The sequence below is a fragment of the Zingiber officinale genome, chromosome 4B (genome assembly GCF_018446385.1).
Source record: "Zingiber officinale cultivar Zhangliang chromosome 4B, Zo_v1.1, whole genome shotgun sequence".
Taxonomy (NCBI): Eukaryota; Viridiplantae; Streptophyta; class Magnoliopsida; order Zingiberales; family Zingiberaceae; genus Zingiber; species Zingiber officinale.
Genome location: NC_055993.1, coordinates 5,120,604 through 5,143,163, shown reverse-complemented (window position 1 = coordinate 5,143,163; position 22,560 = coordinate 5,120,604). Strand labels below are relative to the sequence as shown.

General features: G+C 36.6%; 4 protein-coding genes across 5 annotated transcripts; 3 read left to right on the top strand and 1 right to left on the bottom strand.

Moving 5' to 3' along the window:
* The first annotated feature begins 565 nt into the window (after positions 1–565).
* Positions 566–2,661, top strand: LOC121974548. Its single transcript, XM_042525659.1, has 3 exons — positions 566–696; positions 785–873; positions 2,296–2,661. Exons 1-3 carry the CDS (start codon positions 658–660, stop codon positions 2,444–2,446), a joined length of 279 nt encoding a protein of 92 aa, XP_042381593.1. The 5' UTR covers positions 566–657; the 3' UTR covers positions 2,447–2,661.
* Positions 2,662–2,809: 148 nt separating this feature from the next.
* Positions 2,810–7,634, bottom strand: LOC121974547 (probable ATP-dependent RNA helicase DDX46). The gene is made up of 6 exons (XM_042525658.1): positions 6,917–7,634; positions 4,517–4,568; positions 3,748–3,837; positions 3,376–3,440; positions 3,123–3,284; positions 2,810–3,049 (listed from the first exon to the last, which is right to left on the bottom strand). The coding sequence occupies exons 1-6, from the start codon at positions 7,583–7,585 to the stop codon at positions 2,981–2,983; spliced, it is 1,107 nt and encodes a 368-aa protein (XP_042381592.1). The 5' UTR covers positions 7,586–7,634; the 3' UTR covers positions 2,810–2,980.
* A 297-nt stretch (positions 7,635–7,931) lies between these two features.
* Positions 7,932–9,061, top strand: LOC121974546 (ethylene-responsive transcription factor 3-like). The gene has a single exon (XM_042525657.1). It carries the CDS (start codon positions 8,176–8,178, stop codon positions 8,803–8,805), a length of 630 nt encoding a protein of 209 aa, XP_042381591.1. The 5' UTR covers positions 7,932–8,175; the 3' UTR covers positions 8,806–9,061.
* A 3,449-nt stretch (positions 9,062–12,510) lies between these two features.
* Positions 12,511–22,093, top strand: LOC121974545 (probable sucrose-phosphate synthase 4). 2 transcript variants are annotated; one of them, XM_042525654.1, is made up of 13 exons: positions 12,511–13,022; positions 13,118–13,207; positions 13,934–14,175; positions 15,834–15,897; positions 16,268–16,960; positions 17,316–17,432; positions 17,557–17,688; positions 17,808–17,984; positions 18,945–18,998; positions 19,072–19,134; positions 19,266–20,216; positions 20,903–21,030; positions 21,540–22,093. In XM_042525654.1, exons 1-13 carry the CDS (start codon positions 12,837–12,839, stop codon positions 21,814–21,816), a joined length of 3,174 nt encoding a protein of 1,057 aa, XP_042381588.1. In that variant the 5' UTR covers positions 12,511–12,836; the 3' UTR covers positions 21,817–22,093. The 2 variants fall into 2 exon arrangements, with proteins under 2 accessions (XP_042381588.1, XP_042381590.1); XM_042525656.1 differs by lacking the exons at positions 12,511–13,022; positions 13,118–13,207; positions 13,934–14,175 and having other exon boundaries at positions 15,873–16,148.
* The last annotated feature ends 467 nt before the right edge of the window (positions 22,094–22,560 follow it).

Below are 22,560 nucleotides of genomic sequence, written 5' to 3'. Positions count from 1 at the left end.
ACCGGGGACGGCTCTTGATCATTTGTGTCGACGGAGACAGGAAACACGATAAGCGTCGAAAACTTCCATTGGGAGATTCTATGTTTCCTGTCCTAATGAAGCAGGAGGATCCACGCCTTGAGTAGAGGCGACCATTATTTATTGGGTTCACATGCTAAAAACAGATTAACTTTTTAATTTTGTTTGATTCTATCAAAATTATTATAAAATATTAAATAATAATATTTTTCCCTCAATAAATTTCTCAAAAATAATAATTTATACACGTGCATTTTTCTATTGTCGCGTGCTATTGGTTACGTATTCCAATTTAAAAGGAGTACTTTCCCATAAAATAATCCGATCGAAATAGGAAAAGTCAAATTTGTCTAGAAGAGGAAATTTCCACTTTCCCTCAAAATATTACAAGTATTTCAAATTTCATGAATCGTGGATTCAATTTTTCGACGTTAAAGGAAAGAAGATCGGAAAACGAGATAGTATTTGGGGTAAAATGAAAATAATGGCATTGACGATTCAAAGCCGTCTATTTGATTCTGAAAATCTTAACCGTTGATTTGCCGATTTAAAGTGATCGAGTTCCCCTTCCTTCTGCCTCCTCCGTTTCGGTCTCTCCTGCCGCCCTCGCCTCATCGATCTCGTCGCCTTCCTGCATCCATGGCTTCGTCGACCGCGAGCCGCTGGTTGAGGCCTGAGGTTTGTGTTTTTATCGGTTGTGGATCCTGCCTCCCCTTTCGCTTGCCGTTGCACTTGTCGATGATGTCGGTTGTTTTTATGCGATCAGGTTTTCCCTCTGCTCGCAGCGGTCGGTACCGCGGTGGGTATCTGCGGCTTCCAGCTTATCCGCAACATCTGCATCAACCCGGAAGTGAGGTATTCTCATGGTTTCACCTAAATAAAGATCTAGATCTGTTTGTTTGTTTTTTTTAAGTTTATCATGTTATAATGAGGGGAATTGTTTGATCAACCTTTGTATCTGATTTGATGGTATTGGATCTATAATTCTGGGGGAAATTTAGGTTATCGCTGTACGAGAAAAGAAAACTGAGAATAATTGACGTTTAGATCATTGTTAATGTAAATCAATAATTTTCCTAGAATGAGGCTGTATGAAGGCATGTATTGAGAAGTGTTATCCGTCAATTTGTAGCTGACACTCTTTTTGAAATCATTTGGTTGTTGTTGTTTTCTTGGAATAATGGAAGGAGAGAAACTGAGAAAAAAAAAAGAGAGAGAAGAAAAGTTCGTTTCACCACTGAAGTTTACCTTCTCTTTCAAATGTTCCCAGGGTTTCAAAATAATCAAAATGCCTTTAAAGTTTTCCAATTCTTCTGATTTCACCACCTAACCATTGAGATTATTAATTTTTCTTAATGGAAAATTGAGGTAATAAAACTCATGATTAGGGTGCGAGGTGACAAAAGTTTAGAAACTCCAGAGGGCATTTTGATGGTTTCAAATTCAATAGTTTTCTTGAATACGAGGATTTTGATGAAATATATCTGTATCTATTGGAATTATGATTTTTTTGTCTACTCTCTTTCTTTTTTCTTGCTCTTTTAATCAAAAGTAGTCTTATAGTTTGATCACAACAGATATGCTTTGTATAATTAGTGGATGTTCCTCTTCAATTTCTTCTGGGAATATTTGCTATGCCAGATCATTGAATTCTAAAATAATTCCCTGCACTCGCACTCGCACTCGCACTCGCACTCGCACTCGCACTTCTGTTAGTTTCTTGCTAACTGGAGTTGCTGAATATAATTCAGTGACAAGATGAGGACTTTCATTTTAAAATGTTGGCTTGCATTGACACTGAAATTGATAGACGTTTCATGAATTTAGTTTAAACCAGTGTCAGATTTCTTTAGTCTTTTGTTTTCTATATGTAGTTGCATTAAGGATGATGTGAACTTGGGTCCAAACAACAATATGGTAAATGCAATATGACATAACAGAATGAAATGTTAAATGTAAATTACCCTTAAACTAGATGGTGATATTAGATGACAAAGTTCTCAATTTTGAGTTTTGAGGACTTGCCTCTCTGATAAATGGAGGCATTCCTTCATCCATGGACTGATGTCCTATTCAGATATTGGACTGTGATGCTTCTTCAAATTGATGTTAATTTTGGAAGTAGAATCCTTCTACTCACAACGGCGGTTTGCGAAATTACTAGGATAACGATAACGAAGACATGTCCTTCTTTCCATTCCCCTAGGAACTGCATGTACTTCAGTTTTCTTTGTGAGCATTTCATCTACTTAGATTTTTGTTTTTGGTGAACTGTAGGGTCAACAAGGAAAACAGGGCTGCTGGAATACTCGATAACCATGCAGAAGGAGAGAGATATGCAGAGCATGGAGTTCGGAAATTCGTTCGGAACAAAACCCCTCAGATCATGCCTGGAGTCAATGATTTCTTCACCAATCCATCCAAATGAGAAGTAGCTTCGAAATTGATGCTTGATTATGCAGTGTTTCCATTTCTCTTATTGCCTTTAAAATAAAATGGCATACAGAATCAAATTTTGATATTTCATTTCCTTCAACATGAACCATTATCCAAAATTCATGTATTGAATGATTGATCTCATTGAGATCTGGAAATAAATTTTTTTGTGGAACTAAGTACAAAAAATAATATAAATTATTATTATTTTGGGGTCCAATTCAGTTTTAGCTTGTCTTAAACATATATTTCAATATGCATTTGTTTCAGCTATTAGTAACTTTTAAATAGCTTAGCATGAATTTTACTATTATCTATGCTCTCTTTCTTAATAAGGATAATTACTAAATCCACCTCGACCTTAGATTTTCTCTTTTTTTTATTTAAAAAAAAAAAGTAAATCAAGTACAATATTCTGACATTTTCAATGTAATATTCTTAAGAATTATTCCGAAATAATAGTGACCAAACGTCCTAGAGCCACAATCTTGAGAAAACACTACGCTTGATAAAAGATCAACATCAGCTAAGTTTCCGAGTCGTTACGGAATCTGCGAGCTCTATCTCGCCAGGAGCTTTGCTGCATCGCAATCACCTGCCAACATTATAGAAGCTTTATTAATCATTTCATTAACTTCCCTGGATGAATTCGATCATGCTACTTTTACCTTGTCACTTAAAAGAACAGTTCCGTCGTCGATGTCAATGTCGGTTTCAGGAGCACTTGATCTGATATTGTCATCAGCAGATTTCGTTTCTTGAATTAAAGTGGCTGGTGCTCCGAACATAGCGTTATCATGAGCGGTTTTGATTTCTTCTTCCCGTTTGGTCTTAAATAACAACAAAACATCTCATAAGAGATGATAATTTGGCATCTTTAGCTGACACTCTTGGGAGCATTACTACACTAACTACTTGTACCTCGACAGCAGAAAATCTGAAACTTTTTCCAATATCCTTGACAAGTGAAGCATCGTCGTCTGCAACTGGAGATCGAAGCAACTTATTGGTGAATGGATGATACCTTACGTTATATATTTACTAGAATGTTTGCAATCAAGACTTTCTGCAGTTTCATGTTCCATCTACAAAAGACAAATTTAACAACCCACAAATACTATAGAGCAAAGAAAAGGCAAAGAAGAAAAGATTAATAAATTAGGTCTCTTAAGTCAGCAGAAGCAAGACAGTAAAAAATCGCATTTGGTGAAAATAACATATATTAATTAATTAGATAAATCCAGAAGCACAGTGATTAAATGACAAAAAAAGGATGAGAAGCAAAATCTTTACCTTCAATTTCATTATCGTCTTCCTCGAGTGGTGCATCCTTGTTGAAATCAAACCTTTCCCATCCACTGCCCTTATCTGTATCCTTAGCAACTGCGAAGCCATACACTTGTCACTACAATTCATTTTTCTCAAACCTAAACCTTTCATTTAGGCTTTCCATCAACAACTTCAAACAGATACTAGATTTCATTAAGACATCAATGATAAACAATACTCGCATTATACTGTAGGCATTTTATCAGCACCGAAAGCAGGAGGAACTACCAACTGCAAGTTTCCAGTAGTTGCTAAAAAAATAACCAATATCATTAAAGAACTTAAGGCAACACATCAAAGTTGCATAACAGCTTTTCTACTCCCAACATTTTATCACAATTCGATGAGCTTCGCTAGCTCAAACTTTAATCTAATTTGAAACAAGGCACTTTCTTGTTTAATATAAATATGTAGGGATTAAAATTATGGGCATATCCAAATATCTAATATTATGGGTCTTCATGCATTTTGTTGAGTTTTGGTCCAAACATGATGACTCAACTTTTTTAAAGTGAACACAATTGACTAGAGCCCAAAAAACAGCCCTAGTTGGAGGAGACATTTCCCAACCTAGATTGGGTTCGATCCGGTCAAAAGCTTCCGTATCTCAAGAAAGACACACCCACAATAAGTGCGACATCTTTCTAAGGGTCCGAATCTCCAAAATTTAATGTTTGCAGAAGCACTGAAATCTGTTGAAAAGTATGAAATTGACACTAGGAATTATAAATACCAGTTTCAGAAAGCTGAAGCTTCATCTTTGCTTTAACTCTTTCAGCTGGTGTCTGATTAGCAAAAATGATCATTGATGAGTGAAGAAAGAATAACTCTATCAAAGAAAAAGCCTAAAATAAAATTCTAGCAAAGAAAAAACCTTAACTATCACAAGGAAATAAAGAGATTCTCATTAAAACTATTGATATAAACATATATAAGAATAGGGTAAATCAGAAAAAATTAAATTTACACAAAATGAGAAGGCAATCTGTTAGCTAACTAGAAGTAAGTTGATAAAAGAAGCAAAAAAAGTACCAGCGGTCACATATCTGAAATCACACATATCATATCAAGGAGGACAAAAAAAAAAAAAGATGGCAGGGCAAAGCACAACCGCCACTGCACATTCTAATATAATTGGTATACACAATTAAAAAGTTGTCAAGAATGTCAGAGAGGATATAACATATTTAGTTTATATGGTATAAAATAAGAATACAAAATTTAGAAGTGCCATTTGTCAATAAGATTACATGATGCGCATGGGAAAAACCCATTGGTTTTCTGTTTTTATTTCTTACTTCCCAACGTTTATCATAATATTATTTCTTATTTTTGAGAAAAATTAAGCATTTTAGTGTAAAAACTAAATTTTAATATAAAATGATGTCAAAAAGCTGATATCTTTTATGTTTTTAATTCTCAATTTCTTTTGTTTTTAGAACAATAGAAAACTAAAAAAAATTCCATGGGCCAAACACAATTACAATGAATGAGATAATAGCATTGCTATCATTATTCTTGTATTTTGTATAGTTTTGCAGACTAAGGGTAATCAAAAAGCTTATGTTTTGCAGACAAGGGAGAGGTGGAACAAAAAGTATCTACCGATGGAGCTTCAGGACCCTTGTGCTAGTTTGTAGTCATATGTTCATATGTTGTACAAATTGCTAAATTAAGCCAAATCTAAATCGCACAAAAACTAAAGCATGAACCAATTAAATATAACATTAGAATATATATTCAAAGTTGAATCATGTTATAATCACAGACAACAACCTAAGCTCCAGTATGCTGTAGATAACTAGTAAACTATGGACTAATTAATTAGCAACAATAACAAATTACTAGTATGCTAATAACAATCTATCAACACATTAACAACAGATTCCAACTGATATTAGCAATCAACAAACAAATCAAATTTAATATGACAACAAATCAAATGACACTCACCTATACTTGCAGCCAGCAAATTCTAAAATTAGCATTAATAAGTTTTCCTAATACCAAACTACGTTATTGCAGTGGTAAAAGACAAATGAAAGAGATATATGATTTGAACAATATGGTGTTGAGAGATAGTGGTGGTCAAATTGGGAGAGACGGAGAGGAAAAACTGGGTCTCAGTTGTTGCATGCAGGAAACCTCGAAGCTTGCAGGGGTCATTGTTGACAGAGAGCACTGACATTGCTACATTTCTGTGGTAGCTTGTGGATAGAAGAAGCGTGCAAGTTATATCTGCCATAAGAATGGAGGACAGCATACAAACGGAAGTAAGAGGAAAGCTAAGGTTAGTTTTTTCCCCTTAAAATTTCTTTAATCTGGTATAATTAAACTTACATTCTGTGTACATTTAGTCAACATTATAAACAAATTAAGATCTGGGAGTCACAAATGCAGCCAGATTTCATCTCAGGCAGTACAAAAGCTAATGCCTATGGTCAAGCACTTGTTATGTGATCTATTCCCTGTCAATACTCCTAGGCAGCCAGCTTGGGATACCTTTTAAAACATGACAAAGGTATCAACACAAAATTTAAATCCCCATACACATTCATCTCTGCAGCTTACCATTGAACCAAAATCTTTCAAAATAACTACAGTACAACATACCTAAAATTTGATCGTGCATACAAAATAAAACAGCATAGTGAGGAGCCTATCATCATTTGCTGCTCTTACAATCTTATCTCAGAGCATGTTTCTCAACTGGTCTATCCTAGAAGTGTTAGACTTAGGACACTCAAAATCCATGTTAATAATATCATTTATCCTACAAAATTTAGGGAGTGGTCCATTCCTGTCAATGTGATCCTTGTTGTTTTTCAGATTCAAACACCAAGCAATCTTATTCTTGAGAGACATCATGGAGTTTCTTTGTAACAAAAATTTTTAATCCCTCAAATCAACCTAGTCTTTGTTGCAACAATATTGCTTACTCATGGATTGAAAAGATCCTTGAAATTGGACAAACAAAATTTATTTCTTTTGAACGAATTCAACAACTAGCTAACGGGTGAATTTCTAGTTTTCAAATGCAATAAGTTCTCAGGTATTAACAATCAGTTCTCCACATTTAAGAAACAAGCAAAAACCTGAAGACAGGCGGAAGAACAGAGCAAGCAAATCTCACCATCTGTGAGTAACCCTTTATAAGCTGAGAGTAATCAACACCACTGCCACCGTTCTCCTTCTTGGAGCTTCTGTGCTTGCCGCCCCCTGTCTCCTCCTCACGACGCCCTCTACGTTCACGATCCCCAGCGCGGGAATCCCTGGAAGGCGACCGTCTACTTCTGGAATGGGAATAATCCTCCTCTCGATCTCGAGAACGGCGAGGGCAGTCGGATTCTCGTCGCCTCTCCCGACTACGTGAACGACGCCTCCGTTCATCGGAGCGGTGGTCTTCTCGGTCCCTACTACTACGGCGTCTCCGATTGCGGTCTGGAGAACGGGACAGGGAGTGGCGGTGCGGACGTCGGTCAGCGGAAGGAGAACGGGAGTGGCGGCGGCGATGCCGGTCATGCGAAGGGGAAGAGGATCGGCGGATTTGCTCCTTCCTGAGCTTTTTCTGTATGACTTCGAGCTGCGCTTGCTTGCGGCGCGGCTCGTCGAGCGATGTCGCGCTAGGGCTGGAGGCGCGGACGAAGGCGGAGAAGAGAGAGGAGGGCCTCTTGGGCTTGGAGGCGAAGGGTTCGTCGCTGGCAGAGGCGGAAGAGAAGCCCAGACCTTGCTTGAATCGGGCAGCGCCCTCGCCCTTGCGGCTGAGTTCGTCGTAGTAAGCGGCGGCCTTCTCCTCCTCCATTTCCTTTCTCTCCTCGACGCAGACGAGAAGCAGATGGAGTGGGTGACTGCAGAAGATCCAAGCTTTTCGGATTTTGATTTCGGATGACTCCGTTGACCCGATAACCCGATTGCTTAAAATCACGCCCCATGGGCCAAGGCGAGTCAAATACGGTCAAATTGCTATTCCCTTAATTTGTGTTCTATTTTATATTATTTTTTAAAATCAGTTTATATTTAAGACGTGAGAAATTCAAAATGATTAAATATATTTAAAAATAATTTTCATGGTATTGTGCTTTAATTTATTTCATGGTTTAAAGGCGTGAAAGTAAAAGCGTAAATATGCATTTTTGGCATAAATCATGGAGGGCGAAATAAAATTTTCTGGAACCCTTTGCCATTTAGGAAGCGATCGTGGATCGGACGCGGGCGACGGTCACGGACGCAAAAATGGCGATGGGCGAGGGCGGAGGCGGAAGTGCGATGCGATCGATGGAAGAAATAAAGAAGCCGTGATGTCGCTTCTCAGATTGTAACAGGAATTCGAATTTGCGATCGCGATTTCAAGTTCGATCCACCGCCTCTCTCGATCGATCGATCAGGGGACAGATGCGGAAAGGGCGAGCTCCGGTGGCAGCCTCGGCGGAGTCCTCCGAGGTGAGGTACCGAGGCGTCCGGAAGCGGCCTTGGGGGCGCTTCGGGGCCGAGATCCGAGACCCAGTGAAGAAGGCCCGGGTGTGGCTCGGCACCTTCGACACCGCCGAGGACGCCGCCCGGGCGTACGATGCCGCCGCCAGAGCCTTCCGCGGCCCCGACGCCAAGACTAACTTCCCCGCCTCCGCGTCCCCTCCTCCGCAGACCCTCCTTCCATTTTCTTCCTCCGCCCCGCGATTCACCTTCGGCGGTCATCGTCACCAGTCTCCGCCGCAGCGGGCCGCATCCAGCAGCCTCAGCAGCACTGTCGAGTCCTTCGGCGGCCCACGGCTTACCCCGCCGGCCTTCCCCCGAGAGTCGCACATCCGGAGTCAGACCAACCCGCTACCCCCGCGCGTTCTTGATGGCGAGGAGGATTGCCACAGTGATTGCGGTTCGTCGTCCTCGGTCGTCGACAACACGGACGGTGACCTCGCGTCGGCGCAGGAACAGCCAATGCTCCTGGATCTCAACATTTCGCTCGAAGATGATCCTTCTTTGATTACCAGTCCCAATTCTAAGAAAAGTAAAGATGATCTTCACTAAAAAAAGGTCTTCTCCTTTCCTGAACCTATCTCTGCATGTTGATCTCGATCTTTCTGTTCTATCTATGTCGTGTTCTATTTTTTAGCTAAGAATTACAAATGGTTTGGCTTTTGAATATTTGGTGATATCAAGAACAGTTCGAAGATATGCTTGGATCTACCTCTCTTCCACTTTTTAGCCTCTGTACAAAGAAAATCTATTACGTTTAATGAATAAGAAATTGGCGAAAGCTAAAATAGCTTCCTGCATTAATTCATATGATTTATGCATTTCTACAACTGTAGTGAGAATTAAAATTTCAGATGTTTTGCAGACAGATGGGAAAAGCTAGTAATAATATCACTAACAAGTTGTAAAGAAATGAAATTAGAGAACTAAATAAAAGCTTCCTTATGGTCATTGCTTGAGCTGTTGATGCAAAATGGGGAATAAGAGGTCCCATTTAAGTGCAGCCAAGAATGTTGTTAAGCTGGTTATTGTGAAACATCTACTTGGTTGAGACAAATGTACCATGGTTGTTTCTACCTCTATTTGATTTAAGAATGTATACCAAGAAGGTTTCAAGAAATAATAATTTCTTTGCTCATTGGACAATCATCACTCAATTAAATCTCAAGTCTTTGGTTTCCCTATAGCCCTAATATCTTCTCTAATTCATTTAACTTGTTTAACTATAGAATATATTAGTCATCATTTGACATGTTTGTACTATTTTAACCCTTTTTGTCTCATTTTTATATTAGAGCTACACCTAATTGCTTGTTACATTAGAATATTTTTCATTTCATTGGTTTAGTAATCTCACGCATTTCTCTTAGTATCACATTAATTTCTTGTGCATTTTTTCTAATACAACACATTCATTAATGAAGCGTGAAGAGTTCAACAAGTAGTCTTTCTTTTAGCCTTAAAGGCACATGTGGATCACACTAAGACTTTAAAAACTCTTCATTTCAGCTATCCATTTTTATCATGTTAATGATATCTTCATTAATATCTTCTTCTTGTTGAATAATAAATCCAAATCCATAACTCATATATTTCTTTTATATATTTGTTTTTTATTCTACTTAATTTAAACATTGGGTTTATGTCTTCTTTATCTGTAATATGACTTTCAGATATAAAAATTAATTTTTTTTTATCAATTAGCAGAAATTTGCAAATAACTTTATACCAAGAAGGTTTATCTTTCATCTAGCACTTATGAAGGACTCTATGTTTATCCTCAATTTAGTTCATAATTAAGAAAGTCAAGATTATGATGTGAACTGTAGGATCTTGACCTGACCTAAACAATGTGGATCCTAAGTACTAAGGATCTGAATTGAGCTAGGACCTTTTGAACTTAGTAAAATAATCCCATATTGTTTCTACATAGGATCTCTGTCGATCCATATTTATGAATCCCTTCCTATTTGTAGGTAGAATCTTGATCTTAACCATCTTGCTTACAATTATGGGAAAATCATTTGTTACTTTCAATCGCTCTAATGCCAGTAATTATATTTTAGCGTTCTTTATTACATTAATATAATTAATGAGTATTCTTTCCTTCTCTAGAATCTGATATGATAATCGTCTTGGAACTGTATTTTATAATTCGTAATTTCAGGTCTAGGACGATAAAAATCATTTGCAAATCCTTGTTTATATACACACACATTTAGATTGTTATTTTGCTATCTTCTTACTTTTTGTTACTAATATATATCTTCCTCGATACCTTGAACATCTTTTTAATCCCTTCGTTAAATCTTCCATACTTGAATAGGTATATCAACCATACTTGAATATATATATCAACCGGACCTTCAGTTTTACCCCTTCCTTTTTATAAAAGGACTAATACACTTTTACCTTTCCAAACATTTAGGACATATTTGAAATCCTCATTTGTGTTTATGCTTTGAGTTTTCGACCCTATCAATTATAAATTCAAGAATGTATATGACACTCCTTGCTTTTTTGATAGAATCATAGGAACAATAAACTTATAGTTTCTAATTCCTTATTACTTTTAGCGACAACAGAGTATCCAACACTTAGAAACTTTCCGGTAGAAGCCATTGCTTGAATATTAGTCTGTTCATTGCGAAATCCCAAGTTTTTTCCTTTCCAATTAAATGCTATGGTAGTTTCAGTTGGTATTTCTAATTTGGTGGCTTAAAAGAAGTTCCCTATTATTTCCATCCACATTTTTTTTTTGTCTTCAGACCAAACGTATCATAGTTTGAATTTTGGACCTATTATGTTGATGCAAGTTTGGCAGTGTCACAGTATATATAGGTCTCCATTCATTCTCTTATTTTTCAATTACTACAAAGTGAAGTAATATATCCATTTGCTGGACTAGTAGAATACAGTTCGACAGTTTTGCAGTACTAGTTTTGATATCGTCCTACCACGAAACTAGCAAAGACTAAGCCACAACCCTCACTCAAAAAAAAAAAGGTAAGTGGAGTTGAGACAAAAAAAAAAAGTACCTTGAGTTTTACAAGTTTTTTTTTAAAATGACAACAATCGCAACCTAGCTTGTAATTTGAGGGAAGATGCAAAGAAAAGATAGTCTTTTTTAGCAAAAAATAAAAGGACCTCTCATGTTTTTTTTTTTTTCCAAATCATCAAAGATACCTTATTTTTATTTTTATTTTCAAAAGATCACTCCATTCTACTTGCAATCTAGGTATAATTACTCAATTGTGTAGCAATTATGATTTTATAGCTGTTATCATATGTATAGTAACTATTGTTTTTATATTTGTTACAATATGAATGGTAGGTGAACATAATTAAATCTGCGTTATAGTATCTATAAAATAGTAATTAATATAATGTGAACATTTTAAATAAGGTAAGTATGTATTATAATAGTTATTAAATCGTAATTGTTACAAATATATTATAGTAGACCTAACCAATTTAGACAGAGATAAAAATAGACATAGTAAATTAAAAAAAAAAGGTTAAAATCAGATGCTTGAATGATTCCAAAAACATAAGGATCCTTTTACCCATCTGTTTTTTTGTTCTCCCAACGAAGATGGTGCTGAGCCAAACCACATCACATGCGTCTCTTTTATCCTGCAAGCCCACAACTCACTTTACCCGGGCAGAGACAGTTGCCGTTTGTTCCTTTGATGATCGAACTGTTGGACTAAAACCGGAGTGGCCTCCACATGGGCGAAGATTAGTTTCCCGTCGACAAAGTGAACGGCGCAAGTGGTTCACTGCCACCACCAACTAACCTAGCTTGACGGAGGCCGAACCTGTGTCGGATAACTGACACATCACAGATCATTACGGGGGCGGCCCACAACTAACCATAATTGCCATACCCAATTCGGCACGATAAGAAAATAGGCTGATCCGATCCAGATCATACCCTTTCGACTAATTTAATTATGGTATTGATTAGTCCATAAATTGTCTTAGAAGTTAGAAATCAAATTTAAAGCAACAATAATACTTTCTTCTCCGACACGGAAGATAAGGAATCAACCAAGCATAATTCTTAGAATATGTTCCATCTTCTACTGTTTTTTTTTTCTTTTTAATTCATTATTTAATTCTCGTAATTCCACTTAAATGATAATAATAAACAATATTATTTATTGAAATGAATAATAATTATTTTTCGTACCCACTATTATGTGTGTCCTGTAAAACTTATGGGACCATCATCATCATCTTCCATTAGCTTTTATTCGGAAATCGGGAAGCATTCAAGCATAAGAGAAATAACGATCATCAATGGTGGATGATCGGTACCGCATATCGGTTTCGTGAGAAGGACCGCACGGGACCTTTTGGATTCGCAGCCTTTCATTTTCTTAGCTGATTCTCTCGCTCCGTTATTTGCCTCGCCGCACCGTCACCGCCGCTGCCTTGCTTCTGTGGCAGGAGCAAGGGAGTAAAAATAACGCGAGAGAGAGAGAGAGAGAGAGAGAGAGAGAGAGAGAGAGGGGAGGGAGGGGGCGAAGGCGAGCAGCGTGCTTTACTTCTTCCCTGTTCATCTCGCGAGTTGAGCCATGGCGGGAAACGATTGGATCAACAGCTACTTGGAGGCGATCCTGGACGCCGGCCCTGGCATCGACGCTGCCAAGGCCTCGTCGTTGCTGCTGCGGGAGAGGGGGAGCTTCAGCCCCACACGCTATTTCGTGGAGGAGGTCATCACCGGCTTCGATGAGACGGATCTGTACAAGACTTGGGTTCGGGTGAGTTTTTTTATTTCTGCGGCCGGTCGAAGGGATCTTGTTCTCCGATTTAAGGAAATAGTGGTTTTATTGGGTGGAAATTTTTGATTTGGTAGGCCGCGGCTATGAGGAGCCCGCAGGAAAGGAACACGCGACTGGAGAACATGTGCTGGAGGATTTGGAATTTGGCACGTAAGAAGAAGCAGGTGATTGCTATTGTTGCTCCTCTTCTTTGTTTTTTTCTCTAAATTCAGTTATATGTCTTTTTTGTTTTTTTTTTCCTGGAGTTAAACTTGGGGAGAAATGCCGTTCAAAATTATTGGATATGTTGATCGGTCTGATTTTGGGTGATCTCTTCAATTTATCGATGTAGTTGTTTGTAAAAATTTCCTGAATCCCGTCGGTCTAACATTGCAAAAACAAAGGAGGAAAAAAAGAATGGCATCAAGAGTTTGCGAAGGGTTTATTTGTACTTAAAATTTTGTGACCTTTGTAGTGTAGTAGAGTTGAGAATATTAATATGGATGGAGGTAGCTATTTGAAAAGATAATTTCAAAATGCTACTACCGGGAGTGATTAAGTATAGTTCTAATAGTTGATCAAAATTTCAAAGATAGGTTGTCATGATATAAATATTTCAAAGACGATCAATAAATAGTTGAATCGATTAGATTTAAATGCATGTGTGACAGAGGGAGACAGAATATAAATGAAAAAAAGTAATTTAATAGATTTGGATGTTAGTGGTAATATTAACTATTAAGTATACATAGAGTTCAACAGCAAAATAAAATGATCCAAAATAGTTAAGAATCGTGGCTGCATCTTGTTGTTGTAGTAGAGAATTTTGGCTGGACAATTGCAATCTTAATTATATAAAATTTACTTGTGACTAAATCCAATTTCTGTTCCCGTTTAATGTCCAAGAGCAGATTGAGGGAGAGGAAGCTCTAGGTATTTCCAAAAGCCGCCTTGAACGTGAAAGTGCCCGTCATGATGCAACTGCTGATATGTCTGAAGACCTCTCTGAAGGAGAAAAAGGAGATGCCAATAATGATATGCCAACTCATGGTGACAGTAACAGAGGCAGAATGCCAAGGATTAGCTCTGCTGAAGCCATTGAGGCCTGGGCAAGTCAGTATAAGGACAGAAAATTATATATAGTGTTGATAAGGTAAGGACCAATTTGCTAAATGCATAAGCTAAAATATTGGTATACTTCCCTAGATGTTATTTCATGCCATTCTTGCTTTCTAATTTGCTATCTGAATATGCTTATGAATATAGAAGAATAACCATGACCATCATCTTTAATGATTTTTAGAGAGTCAGTTCTTTGTGCACCATTGTTTATGGACCTCAACAATTCCAAGGACCAAACCTTTTGCAGTTCAACCAGGTCTGAGAAAAATACAATAGCATAAAATTAAAAATTGCAAAACTAGATCAGCTGGTCAGTCTGCCTGCTTGACACTTTAATTCTGGATTTGTGACTGATCTAGGCCAGATTGTGGCCTTTTTTCATTAAATAGTTGAGTAAACCTAGGCTTTCTGAACAAAAGTGTAACACAATTCTTAGCTTTTAGGTGATTACTATTATTCTGTATATTATTTCCTGTGTTAAAAGGAAGTATTGGACTTCAATGATTTTCATCTAATTTTTCAAAGTACATCTGCTGAAAGGAAATAAATGTCAACTGAGTAAGCAACAAAGTTTTGAATTAAAAGATGCCTGAGGAATAGAGGAAGAGTTTATTTTTAAAGATAAAGGTGGCCTACAGCGTTGCTCCTATAATGGCTTGAGTAGATGTGTCATGCCATGAAAATTTTGTAAAGTATTATTGAGAGGAATAAAACAAACGCATGAGAAACAACTTCTTTTCATTTCAAGAAGACTAAATATAATGCTATTTATTTAATAACACAATTGAAAAATATAGAGAAATTTGGAAGGAATGCACGATCTTTGCTGACTAGAAAGAGTCTATTTCATTGTTTTCAAAAGCAAATAATGTCTAATAACTACATCGATGAGTTTGGTTTCTGTAGAACTTAAACAATCACCATGGAAGGAGAACTAAATTCAAATATGTAACCTATATCATTAGAAATATAATCTTTAAATTGCATTTAATTATGTTAACTAAAGTTTTCCTTAATCTTCCTCTACCACAATTCAATTTGTCTGACTATGTGGTAAGTTTGTCTATACCTTTTTTATCTCTTTTCTCTCATTTTTCATTTATAGAGCTGCACATATTTGCTTCTAGATAATGGTACTTTCGATTATTTTTTACATGTTTTAGGAATTCCGAATATTAATCTTAGGATTTCCATCTACACTGTTCTAGCTATTGTTTTTTTTTAAAATAAAATTAGCCAGTATTTAATATATCCATTGTATGTGTATTATATAATGGACATTCTGCTAAGATGTATGTTATATCAAGGACTAAAGCTACAATTTAATGTTGTTTTAACTTTTAAGTAATTTGTTTCATTAGTATTTACCTGTAACCATAGTAAATGGGAAAATAATAAATGAAATTTTTATTATGTTCTATCATTGATACATTGCCCATAGTCTGTGCCTATTGAATAACTACTAAACTATTTATGTTTGTAGAAAGAATCTTTATTTGCCTTGAGTTGTTTTCTTTTTTGATGATTATCCTGATCACTTTCATTTTTTTCATCTTTCTTAAGCTATGGCCTAAAATCTCTATATCACTTTATTGTGTGTGTATGTTGGGTGGTAAGATAATGCCTTGTTCCCCTATGCATGGTACTATTTGTTTTTGTCATTTGCGAGGAAACTTCTTTGCTATGCAGCATTCACGGTCTCATACGGGGTGAAAATATGGAGCTTGGTCGCGATTCTGATACCGGTGGCCAGGTACATGCAGCTAAGGAATTCCATAGTTTGGTTTGACAATGATTACCTTGATTACTCAAAAGCTGACAAGTCATTGTATTTTTTTCAACCATTGGATATGATAGTAATATTTCTCATCCCATACGTTTCTAAGTGTAAGTAGGACAAAGGAATTATTTGATGTGCTACTGGGCCACTGACATGCCATCTTATTCAAACTCATGATTCACTTGACTGCACGATCATGCCAACCCTGCATAAATCTTGATTAAGTATGTTAGTTAGAATTCTGAAATTAACTATGATGAATTATGCAACAACATGTGGGTTTTATTAGTCTTCAAACATGGCTAGATAAATGACCTTACTCATTCTCTGATGAATGTTTTAGGTGAAGTATGTTGTTGAACTTGCAAGAGCATTGGGTTCAATGCCTGGAGTATATAGAGTTGATTTACTTACGAGGCAAATATCAGCGCCAGATGTTGATTGGAGCTATGGTGAACCAACAGAAATGCTGACTCCAAGAACCTCTGATATGCATGAGATGGGCGAGAGCAGTGGGGCATATATAATTCGCATTCCATTTGGACCAAAAGATAAATACATTCCTAAAGAACTTTTATGGCCACATATCCAAGAGTTTGTTGATGGTGCACTTAGCCATGTTATGCAGATGTCAAAAGTACTAGGGGAGCAAATTGGTGGGGGGAAGCCAGTATGGCCTGTTGCTATTCATGGACATTATGCAGATGCAGGCGACTCTGCTGCTTTACTCTCTGGGGCATTAAATGTTCCAATGCTATTCACAGGCCACTCCCTTGGAAGAGATAAGTTAGAGCAACTACTGAAGCAAGGGCGACAAACAAGAGAAGAAATAAATGTAACATACAAGATAATGCGTAGGATTGAGGCAGAGGAACTTTCTCTTGATGCTTCTGAAATTGTTATCACTAGTACAAGACAGGAGATAGAAGAACAGTGGCGGTTATATGATGGTTTTGATGTTATACTTGAGAGAAAACTACGAGCTAGAATCAAGCGTGGCGTAAGCTGTTATGGTCGTCATATGCCTCGTATGGTTGTAAGTATATTAGTTCTTTTATTTTTAAAAAAACTAATTTATATCTGCTTTTAAGAAATATACTTAGCTCTGAATTATCACACTCAATTCCTTTGATATTGTATTTCTCATTTACAAAAATAATTACTTGGGACTTATAGCAATCTAATTGTAAATATTGGGGGCCTAATTGTATATATCATGTGTTACAAGCTTTAAAATGTAATTTTTACATTGAGGAACAATAAATATTGGTAGAGTATTATCATGGATTAAAAAACCCTAAGCTTTCTCCATTAGTTTCTATGGACTTTAACTATCTAGTTAGATGTATTCTTTGTCTTTTGAATATTGATATTTAGATGTTATTTTTCAGGTTATCCCTCCGGGCATGGAATTTAAAGACATTGCTTCACATGATGGCGATGCTGATGGTGAATCTGAAGGAAATGATGACAATCCAGCAAACCCTGATCCACTGATTTGGTCCGAGGTCTCATACTATGCCTGGACTCTAGATTTTAGTTGTGCATTTCTTCTAATATTTTTTGGATGGTAGCCTCATTTAAATGACATTTCTTCATACTAAATGTGATTTTATATAAACACTCTATCAGATAATGCGGTTCTTTACAAATCCTCGGAAGCCTATGATTCTTGCACTTTCAAGACCAGACCCAAAAAAGAACATTACTACTCTAGTGAAAGCATTTGGTGAATGTCGCCCACTAAGAGAGCTTGCAAATCTTGTATGTGGAAGTTTCTTCTCTTTGACTGGATCTATGTACTATCATTATTTGTAGATATTGGGCAACCATTTTATATGAGTTTGTATAAACTAACTTAAGTTTTAACTTACGGATTACAGACTCTCATAATGGGTAACCGTGATGATATAGATGAAATGTCAAGTACAAATTCATCAGTTTTGACTACTGTATTGAAGTTAATCGACAAGTATGATTTGTATGGCCTAGTGGCATATCCAAAACATCACAGGCAGTCAGATGTTACTGAAATTTATCGTTTGGCAGCAAAAACAAAGGTGTGTTTTTACCTATGATCACAATTGCAATGCTTCTATTTGTTTTGTTATTGAAAATCAGTGGGTTGCAAATTAGAGGCAACAATGCTCCAATGTCTCCATGGATGAATATGTGAGCTAGTGATTTGGATTTATGAGTTTGTAGAATGAGAATTAAGTTTATGAGCTTGTAGAATGAGAGTTAAGTTTCAAAATATTTTCAATTTCATCTTTAGATGTGTTTATTTAGAAGGAAAAGAAGCTGGAGAAATAAAAAGGAAAGAAAAATTGAGGGATTCATGATTGCCTCTTCTCTCAAACAGCAATAAAGCTTCTTTTATTTCCTTGTATTTGCCCAACAGAGTAAATTGAGTAATGGGAATCTGTGATTAGAAGATTTTATTTCTCTCTGGACCTCCACTATTGTATCATCACTTACCTTGATTTTCATCCTTCTGATTAGAGTGTCCTTGAGGAATTTTGTCCTTAATTGTCATTTTTGTTTTTATTTGTTGAAGCTTGTAAGTGTTTATCCATTTGGTTTACAGTGTGATGATCATCAATTTGATTAGAGTGTCCTTAGTTTTTAGATTTGTTACGGTGTCAATTTGATATTTGGGTTAGCTAATGGAAATGGTTCTTTTTATTGTTTCTTGATATCTGTCTTTATAAGCAGTTAGTTATCCTTGCTTGCATTGATTTTTTTTTTTTCCAGTATTTTTCTACTGTTCCACATATGACCTTACAAATGACAAAATGTTTTACTTGGGACTTCAATTCTCTTTCATTTGGTGCTGTTACCTCAGCAACGTTTGGCTTTGGCTAAATGGATGTTTTTCATTTGTTCTATAGCTATTTTGTGAGTCTTCTTTTGTGCCATGTTTCCTTTCTCCAGTGTTCTAGTTATAGTTCACAATTGGTACAAAATTACTGCAATTCTGACAGTCAATTGTGTACCTATTGGCTTGACTCTTTTTTCAGGGTGTTTTTATCAATCCAGCTTTCATTGAACCATTTGGCCTTACCTTGATAGAGGTTGGTTGACGATTAGATTATTTTTCTTAGCAATATATTTTTTGTGTAAAGTTCCCTTTTTTGGTTAGAGCAGGCTGCTGCCAGTGGTCTACCTATTGTGGCTACAAAAAATGGTGGCCCTGTTGATATACACAAGGTTTGTTCTTTGATTTTCATTATTTGTCTTGGATACAAGTCTTCCACGCTAGGTTTTTTATTTCTTCTCAGAAGTGTATCCTATAAGTTGAGTTGATTCTCAATTATTTTTTATAATCAAATGTGCTCCAGGTCCTTGACAATGGTATTCTTGTTGATCCCCATGATCAACAAGCAATAGCCGATGCACTTTACAAGCTGGTTTCTGACAAACAATTATGGGCACGGTGTCGGCAGCACGGCCTGAAGAATATTCACCAATTTTCCTGGCCAGAACATTGCAAAACCTACTTATCAAAAATATTTTCATGTCGACCAAGGCATCCTCATTGGCAGAGGAGAGATGATCAGTTTGAAGATTCTGAACCAGATTCACCTAATGATTCATTACAAGATATCAAAGATATATCATTGAACTTAAAGCTTTCACTAGATGGCGGAAAAAGCGAAGATAGTGGTACTGTTGGCAATATCACAGGTTCTGCAGATGCCACTGCTGCTAATGGGAAGGAGAATTTGGAAAATGCAGTTGCAAAGTTATCGAAGGGTGTTTTAGGACCTGCACAGAAGGTTTCATCTGGTGAAAGAACTGATCATAACTCTCATAAGCTTCCATTGTTGAGGAGGAAGTATGTTATGGTGATTGCAGTGGACTCTGTTGTTGATGCAGATCTTATTTCAATAATAAAAAGTATTTTTGTGGCTTCAAGTGACAGTATGTCTGGTTCCTTAGGCTTTATACTGGCAACACATTTACCAGTATCAGAGATTCACTCTCTCCTTACGACTGGTGGAATGGTTTCTACTGATTTTGATGCTTTTGTCTGCAATAGTGGAAGTGACATCTACTATCCATCTTCAAATTCTGAGGATCTCATTTACCCTTCTGAGCTACCTTTTGATCTTGACATAGACTATCATTCACAAATCGAATATCGATGGGGCGGAGAAGGGTTGAAAAGGACCTTAGTTCGGTGGGCTGCTACAGTGAATTCCCAAAATGGAGGAAAAGAAATTGTTACTGAAGATGTGGAACATTCCTCAACCTATTGCCATTCATTTCAAGTGAAGAACCCATCTCTGGTAATTCTCTATTTGTCTACTGTAAAATGATTTCACCTCACAAGCTAGGCAGTCAAATTTGTCAGGTGATATATTATAGCGACACCCTAGGCACCCCTCACAGTCTTTCCCAAGTTATATGAAGGGAGGTAAATCACAGAATACAAATATTATGTAAGATAAAATTGTCAGGTGATATATGATCATTCTAGTGATAGCAAACCTCAGATTTTAGGTGTTTCCATTTAAATGTATGAGAAAAGAAATATTTAAAATACTCAGATTCTAGTGGTAGCAAATCTCAAGAAAATGATAGTAATAATATTTAAAATTTTAATGTTAGTGCATTAATTTGTTATCAACACAATAATATTATGATGACACATCTCATTTTTGGCCTAAATCACAGATCATGCAGGCTGATTTTGAGGTCAGTTTGTATGGGAAAACTCTTATATTTGTATACCATTAGGATGCGTGTGACTTTCTCTGTTCTTCCCATTGATTTATCACTTAATCTTGCAAGTCTTGCCTGCAATTAACGAGTTGAAATGTAGTTACATCAGTTACAAAATGTAACTGTGCAACTTAAGCTGTTAATTTTTTTGCCACAATGTTGATAGTGCTCGTTAATTACTTGCTTGGAATATGCATGAACTAAACCTATTATATAATTGCATATTTGCTGGTTCGTAAATTATTCACAGGTTCCTCCTATCAAAGAGCTTCGGAAGCCGATGAGAAGCCAGGCCCTTCGTTGTCATGTTCTTTATAGCCATGATGGTAGCAAGCTAAACATCATTCCAGTACTAGCTTCTCGATCCCAAGCACTAAGGTGACAAATCAATTAGTTTCTCTCGTTTTAGGAAACATTTCTAAATCATTTAGTCTTTTCCCGTCATTTGCTGCTAATATATTAGTTTTCCTACAACTGTTTACCGGTTAATATCTCTTGATCACAAACTAAATTGAGTATTATCTTTATTCAAATCTCAATGCGGATTTTGCAATCTCGGTTTTAAAATCTGATAACTGAGACTTTGAGTGAGGTTGGCAAACATCACACATCCTTAAAGGTTGTGACTGTTTAGTACAATAAACAAGAACACAAAATCATGGAAGTTCAGCATTAAAACAAATAATGGAGTTTGAATTTTATGTTGCATTTGCATATTTTAAAACAATGTAAAATGTATCAACGTATTTCCATCTATCTTATGTTCCATTTGTATATTTTATCAACTAACTCTGACTTTCAGGAGATGCCCAAATTTAATAGTAATCATATTAGTAAATGGCAAAGAAATGTCTTATAGCCATCTTCATTTTACTGTGTTTCTGCAGGTATTTATTTGTTAGATGGGGCCTACAGCTCTCAAATATGGTAGTATGTGTAGGTGAAAGTGGTGACTCGGACTATGAAGGACTACTTGGCGGAGTGCACAAATCTGTAATACTGAAGGGTTCTTTTAACACTGTTCCAAGTGAGGTCCACTCAGCAAGAGGCTATCCACTGACTGATGTTGTGGCCTTTGACAACCCTAATATTCTTCAGATTCAAGGTTATGGGGCGAACGACATCAAGTTTGCTCTAGAAAAGCTGGGTATACTGAAGAAGTAACTGCCTCTGGAAACAGAGAGACTTGAGTTAATCAATAAGGGACGGACACTGTTTTTAGTGCAACTTTCTTGCAATATGTTCCTTCATGAGGGTGCTTTTGGTTGAATAAATATTACCAGAGCTCAAAGCTTTTATCGCACAATACAGTGCGGTGATCATGTAAATATAAAACACAGAGCTGTGTCTTAACATTTGAATTACAGTTCTTGGACTATGAAGCTTTTCCTGGGTTCGTTTCTGGAAAAGCTTTCTATATGAATATTTCTGTGTTCCATAAGCTTGTGATTCCGACTGGGTCACTGTTTCTTCGACAAAAAAGCTTGTGGCCATGATGCTGGGCAAGTTCTGAAAGGATGACGACAGTTTGTAGTCGCTGGGAGTAATAGTACAACTGTAAAGAATTAAATTTACTTAGTAGGCTATAAAATTGTTGATTATTGCTCTATCTTTAACTTTTCCTCAGACCTGTTTCAGCTTATTGGGCGAACTTGCTTCGTTTTCGATGTCCGCGTCAGTTGGTGCAGCTACATTTCTAAAACCAGAGAATAAAAGCAGTCAGTCTGAACATTTTGCCCGTTCCAGAACAATTGAAAATCTCGATTCATTTATTGCGATCAAAGTGGTTCGTGCAACTTCTTTGGGGTAAAAGTAAAAACATGGATTTTCATCATTGTGTAACTTGAATGGTTGCCTGCTAAATATACTTTAGTGCCTTGTTTTTTTTCTCTTCTAAGAAAACCTTTA

Coding starts and splice junctions, on each gene's coding strand:
- LOC121974547 (XM_042525658.1), bottom strand. CDS start 7,585: ATGGAGGAGGAGAAGGCCGCCGCTTACTACGACGAACTCAGCCGCAAG. Junction 4,569..6,916: donor TAAAGGGTTACTCACAGATG/GTGAGATTTGCT, acceptor TTTGCTAATCAG/ACACCAGCTGAAAGAGTTAA. Junction 3,050..3,122: donor CTGTTCTTTTAAGTGACAAG/GTAAAAGTAGCA, acceptor TAATGTTGGCAG/GTGATTGCGATGCAGCAAAG.
- LOC121974546 (XM_042525657.1), top strand. CDS start 8,176: ATGCGGAAAGGGCGAGCTCCGGTGGCAGCCTCGGCGGAGTCCTCCGAG.
- LOC121974545 (XM_042525654.1), top strand. CDS start 12,837: ATGGCGGGAAACGATTGGATCAACAGCTACTTGGAGGCGATCCTGGAC. Junction 14,176..15,833: donor TTATATATAGTGTTGATAAG/GTAAGGACCAAT, acceptor TTTGCTATGCAG/CATTCACGGTCTCATACGGG. Junction 19,135..19,265: donor GCCCTGTTGATATACACAAG/GTTTGTTCTTTG, acceptor AATGTGCTCCAG/GTCCTTGACAATGGTATTCT.
- LOC121974548 (XM_042525659.1), top strand. CDS start 658: ATGGCTTCGTCGACCGCGAGCCGCTGGTTGAGGCCTGAG. Junction 697..784: donor GCCGCTGGTTGAGGCCTGAG/GTTTGTGTTTTT, acceptor TTATGCGATCAG/GTTTTCCCTCTGCTCGCAGC. Junction 874..2,295: donor TGCATCAACCCGGAAGTGAG/GTATTCTCATGG, acceptor GGTGAACTGTAG/GGTCAACAAGGAAAACAGGG.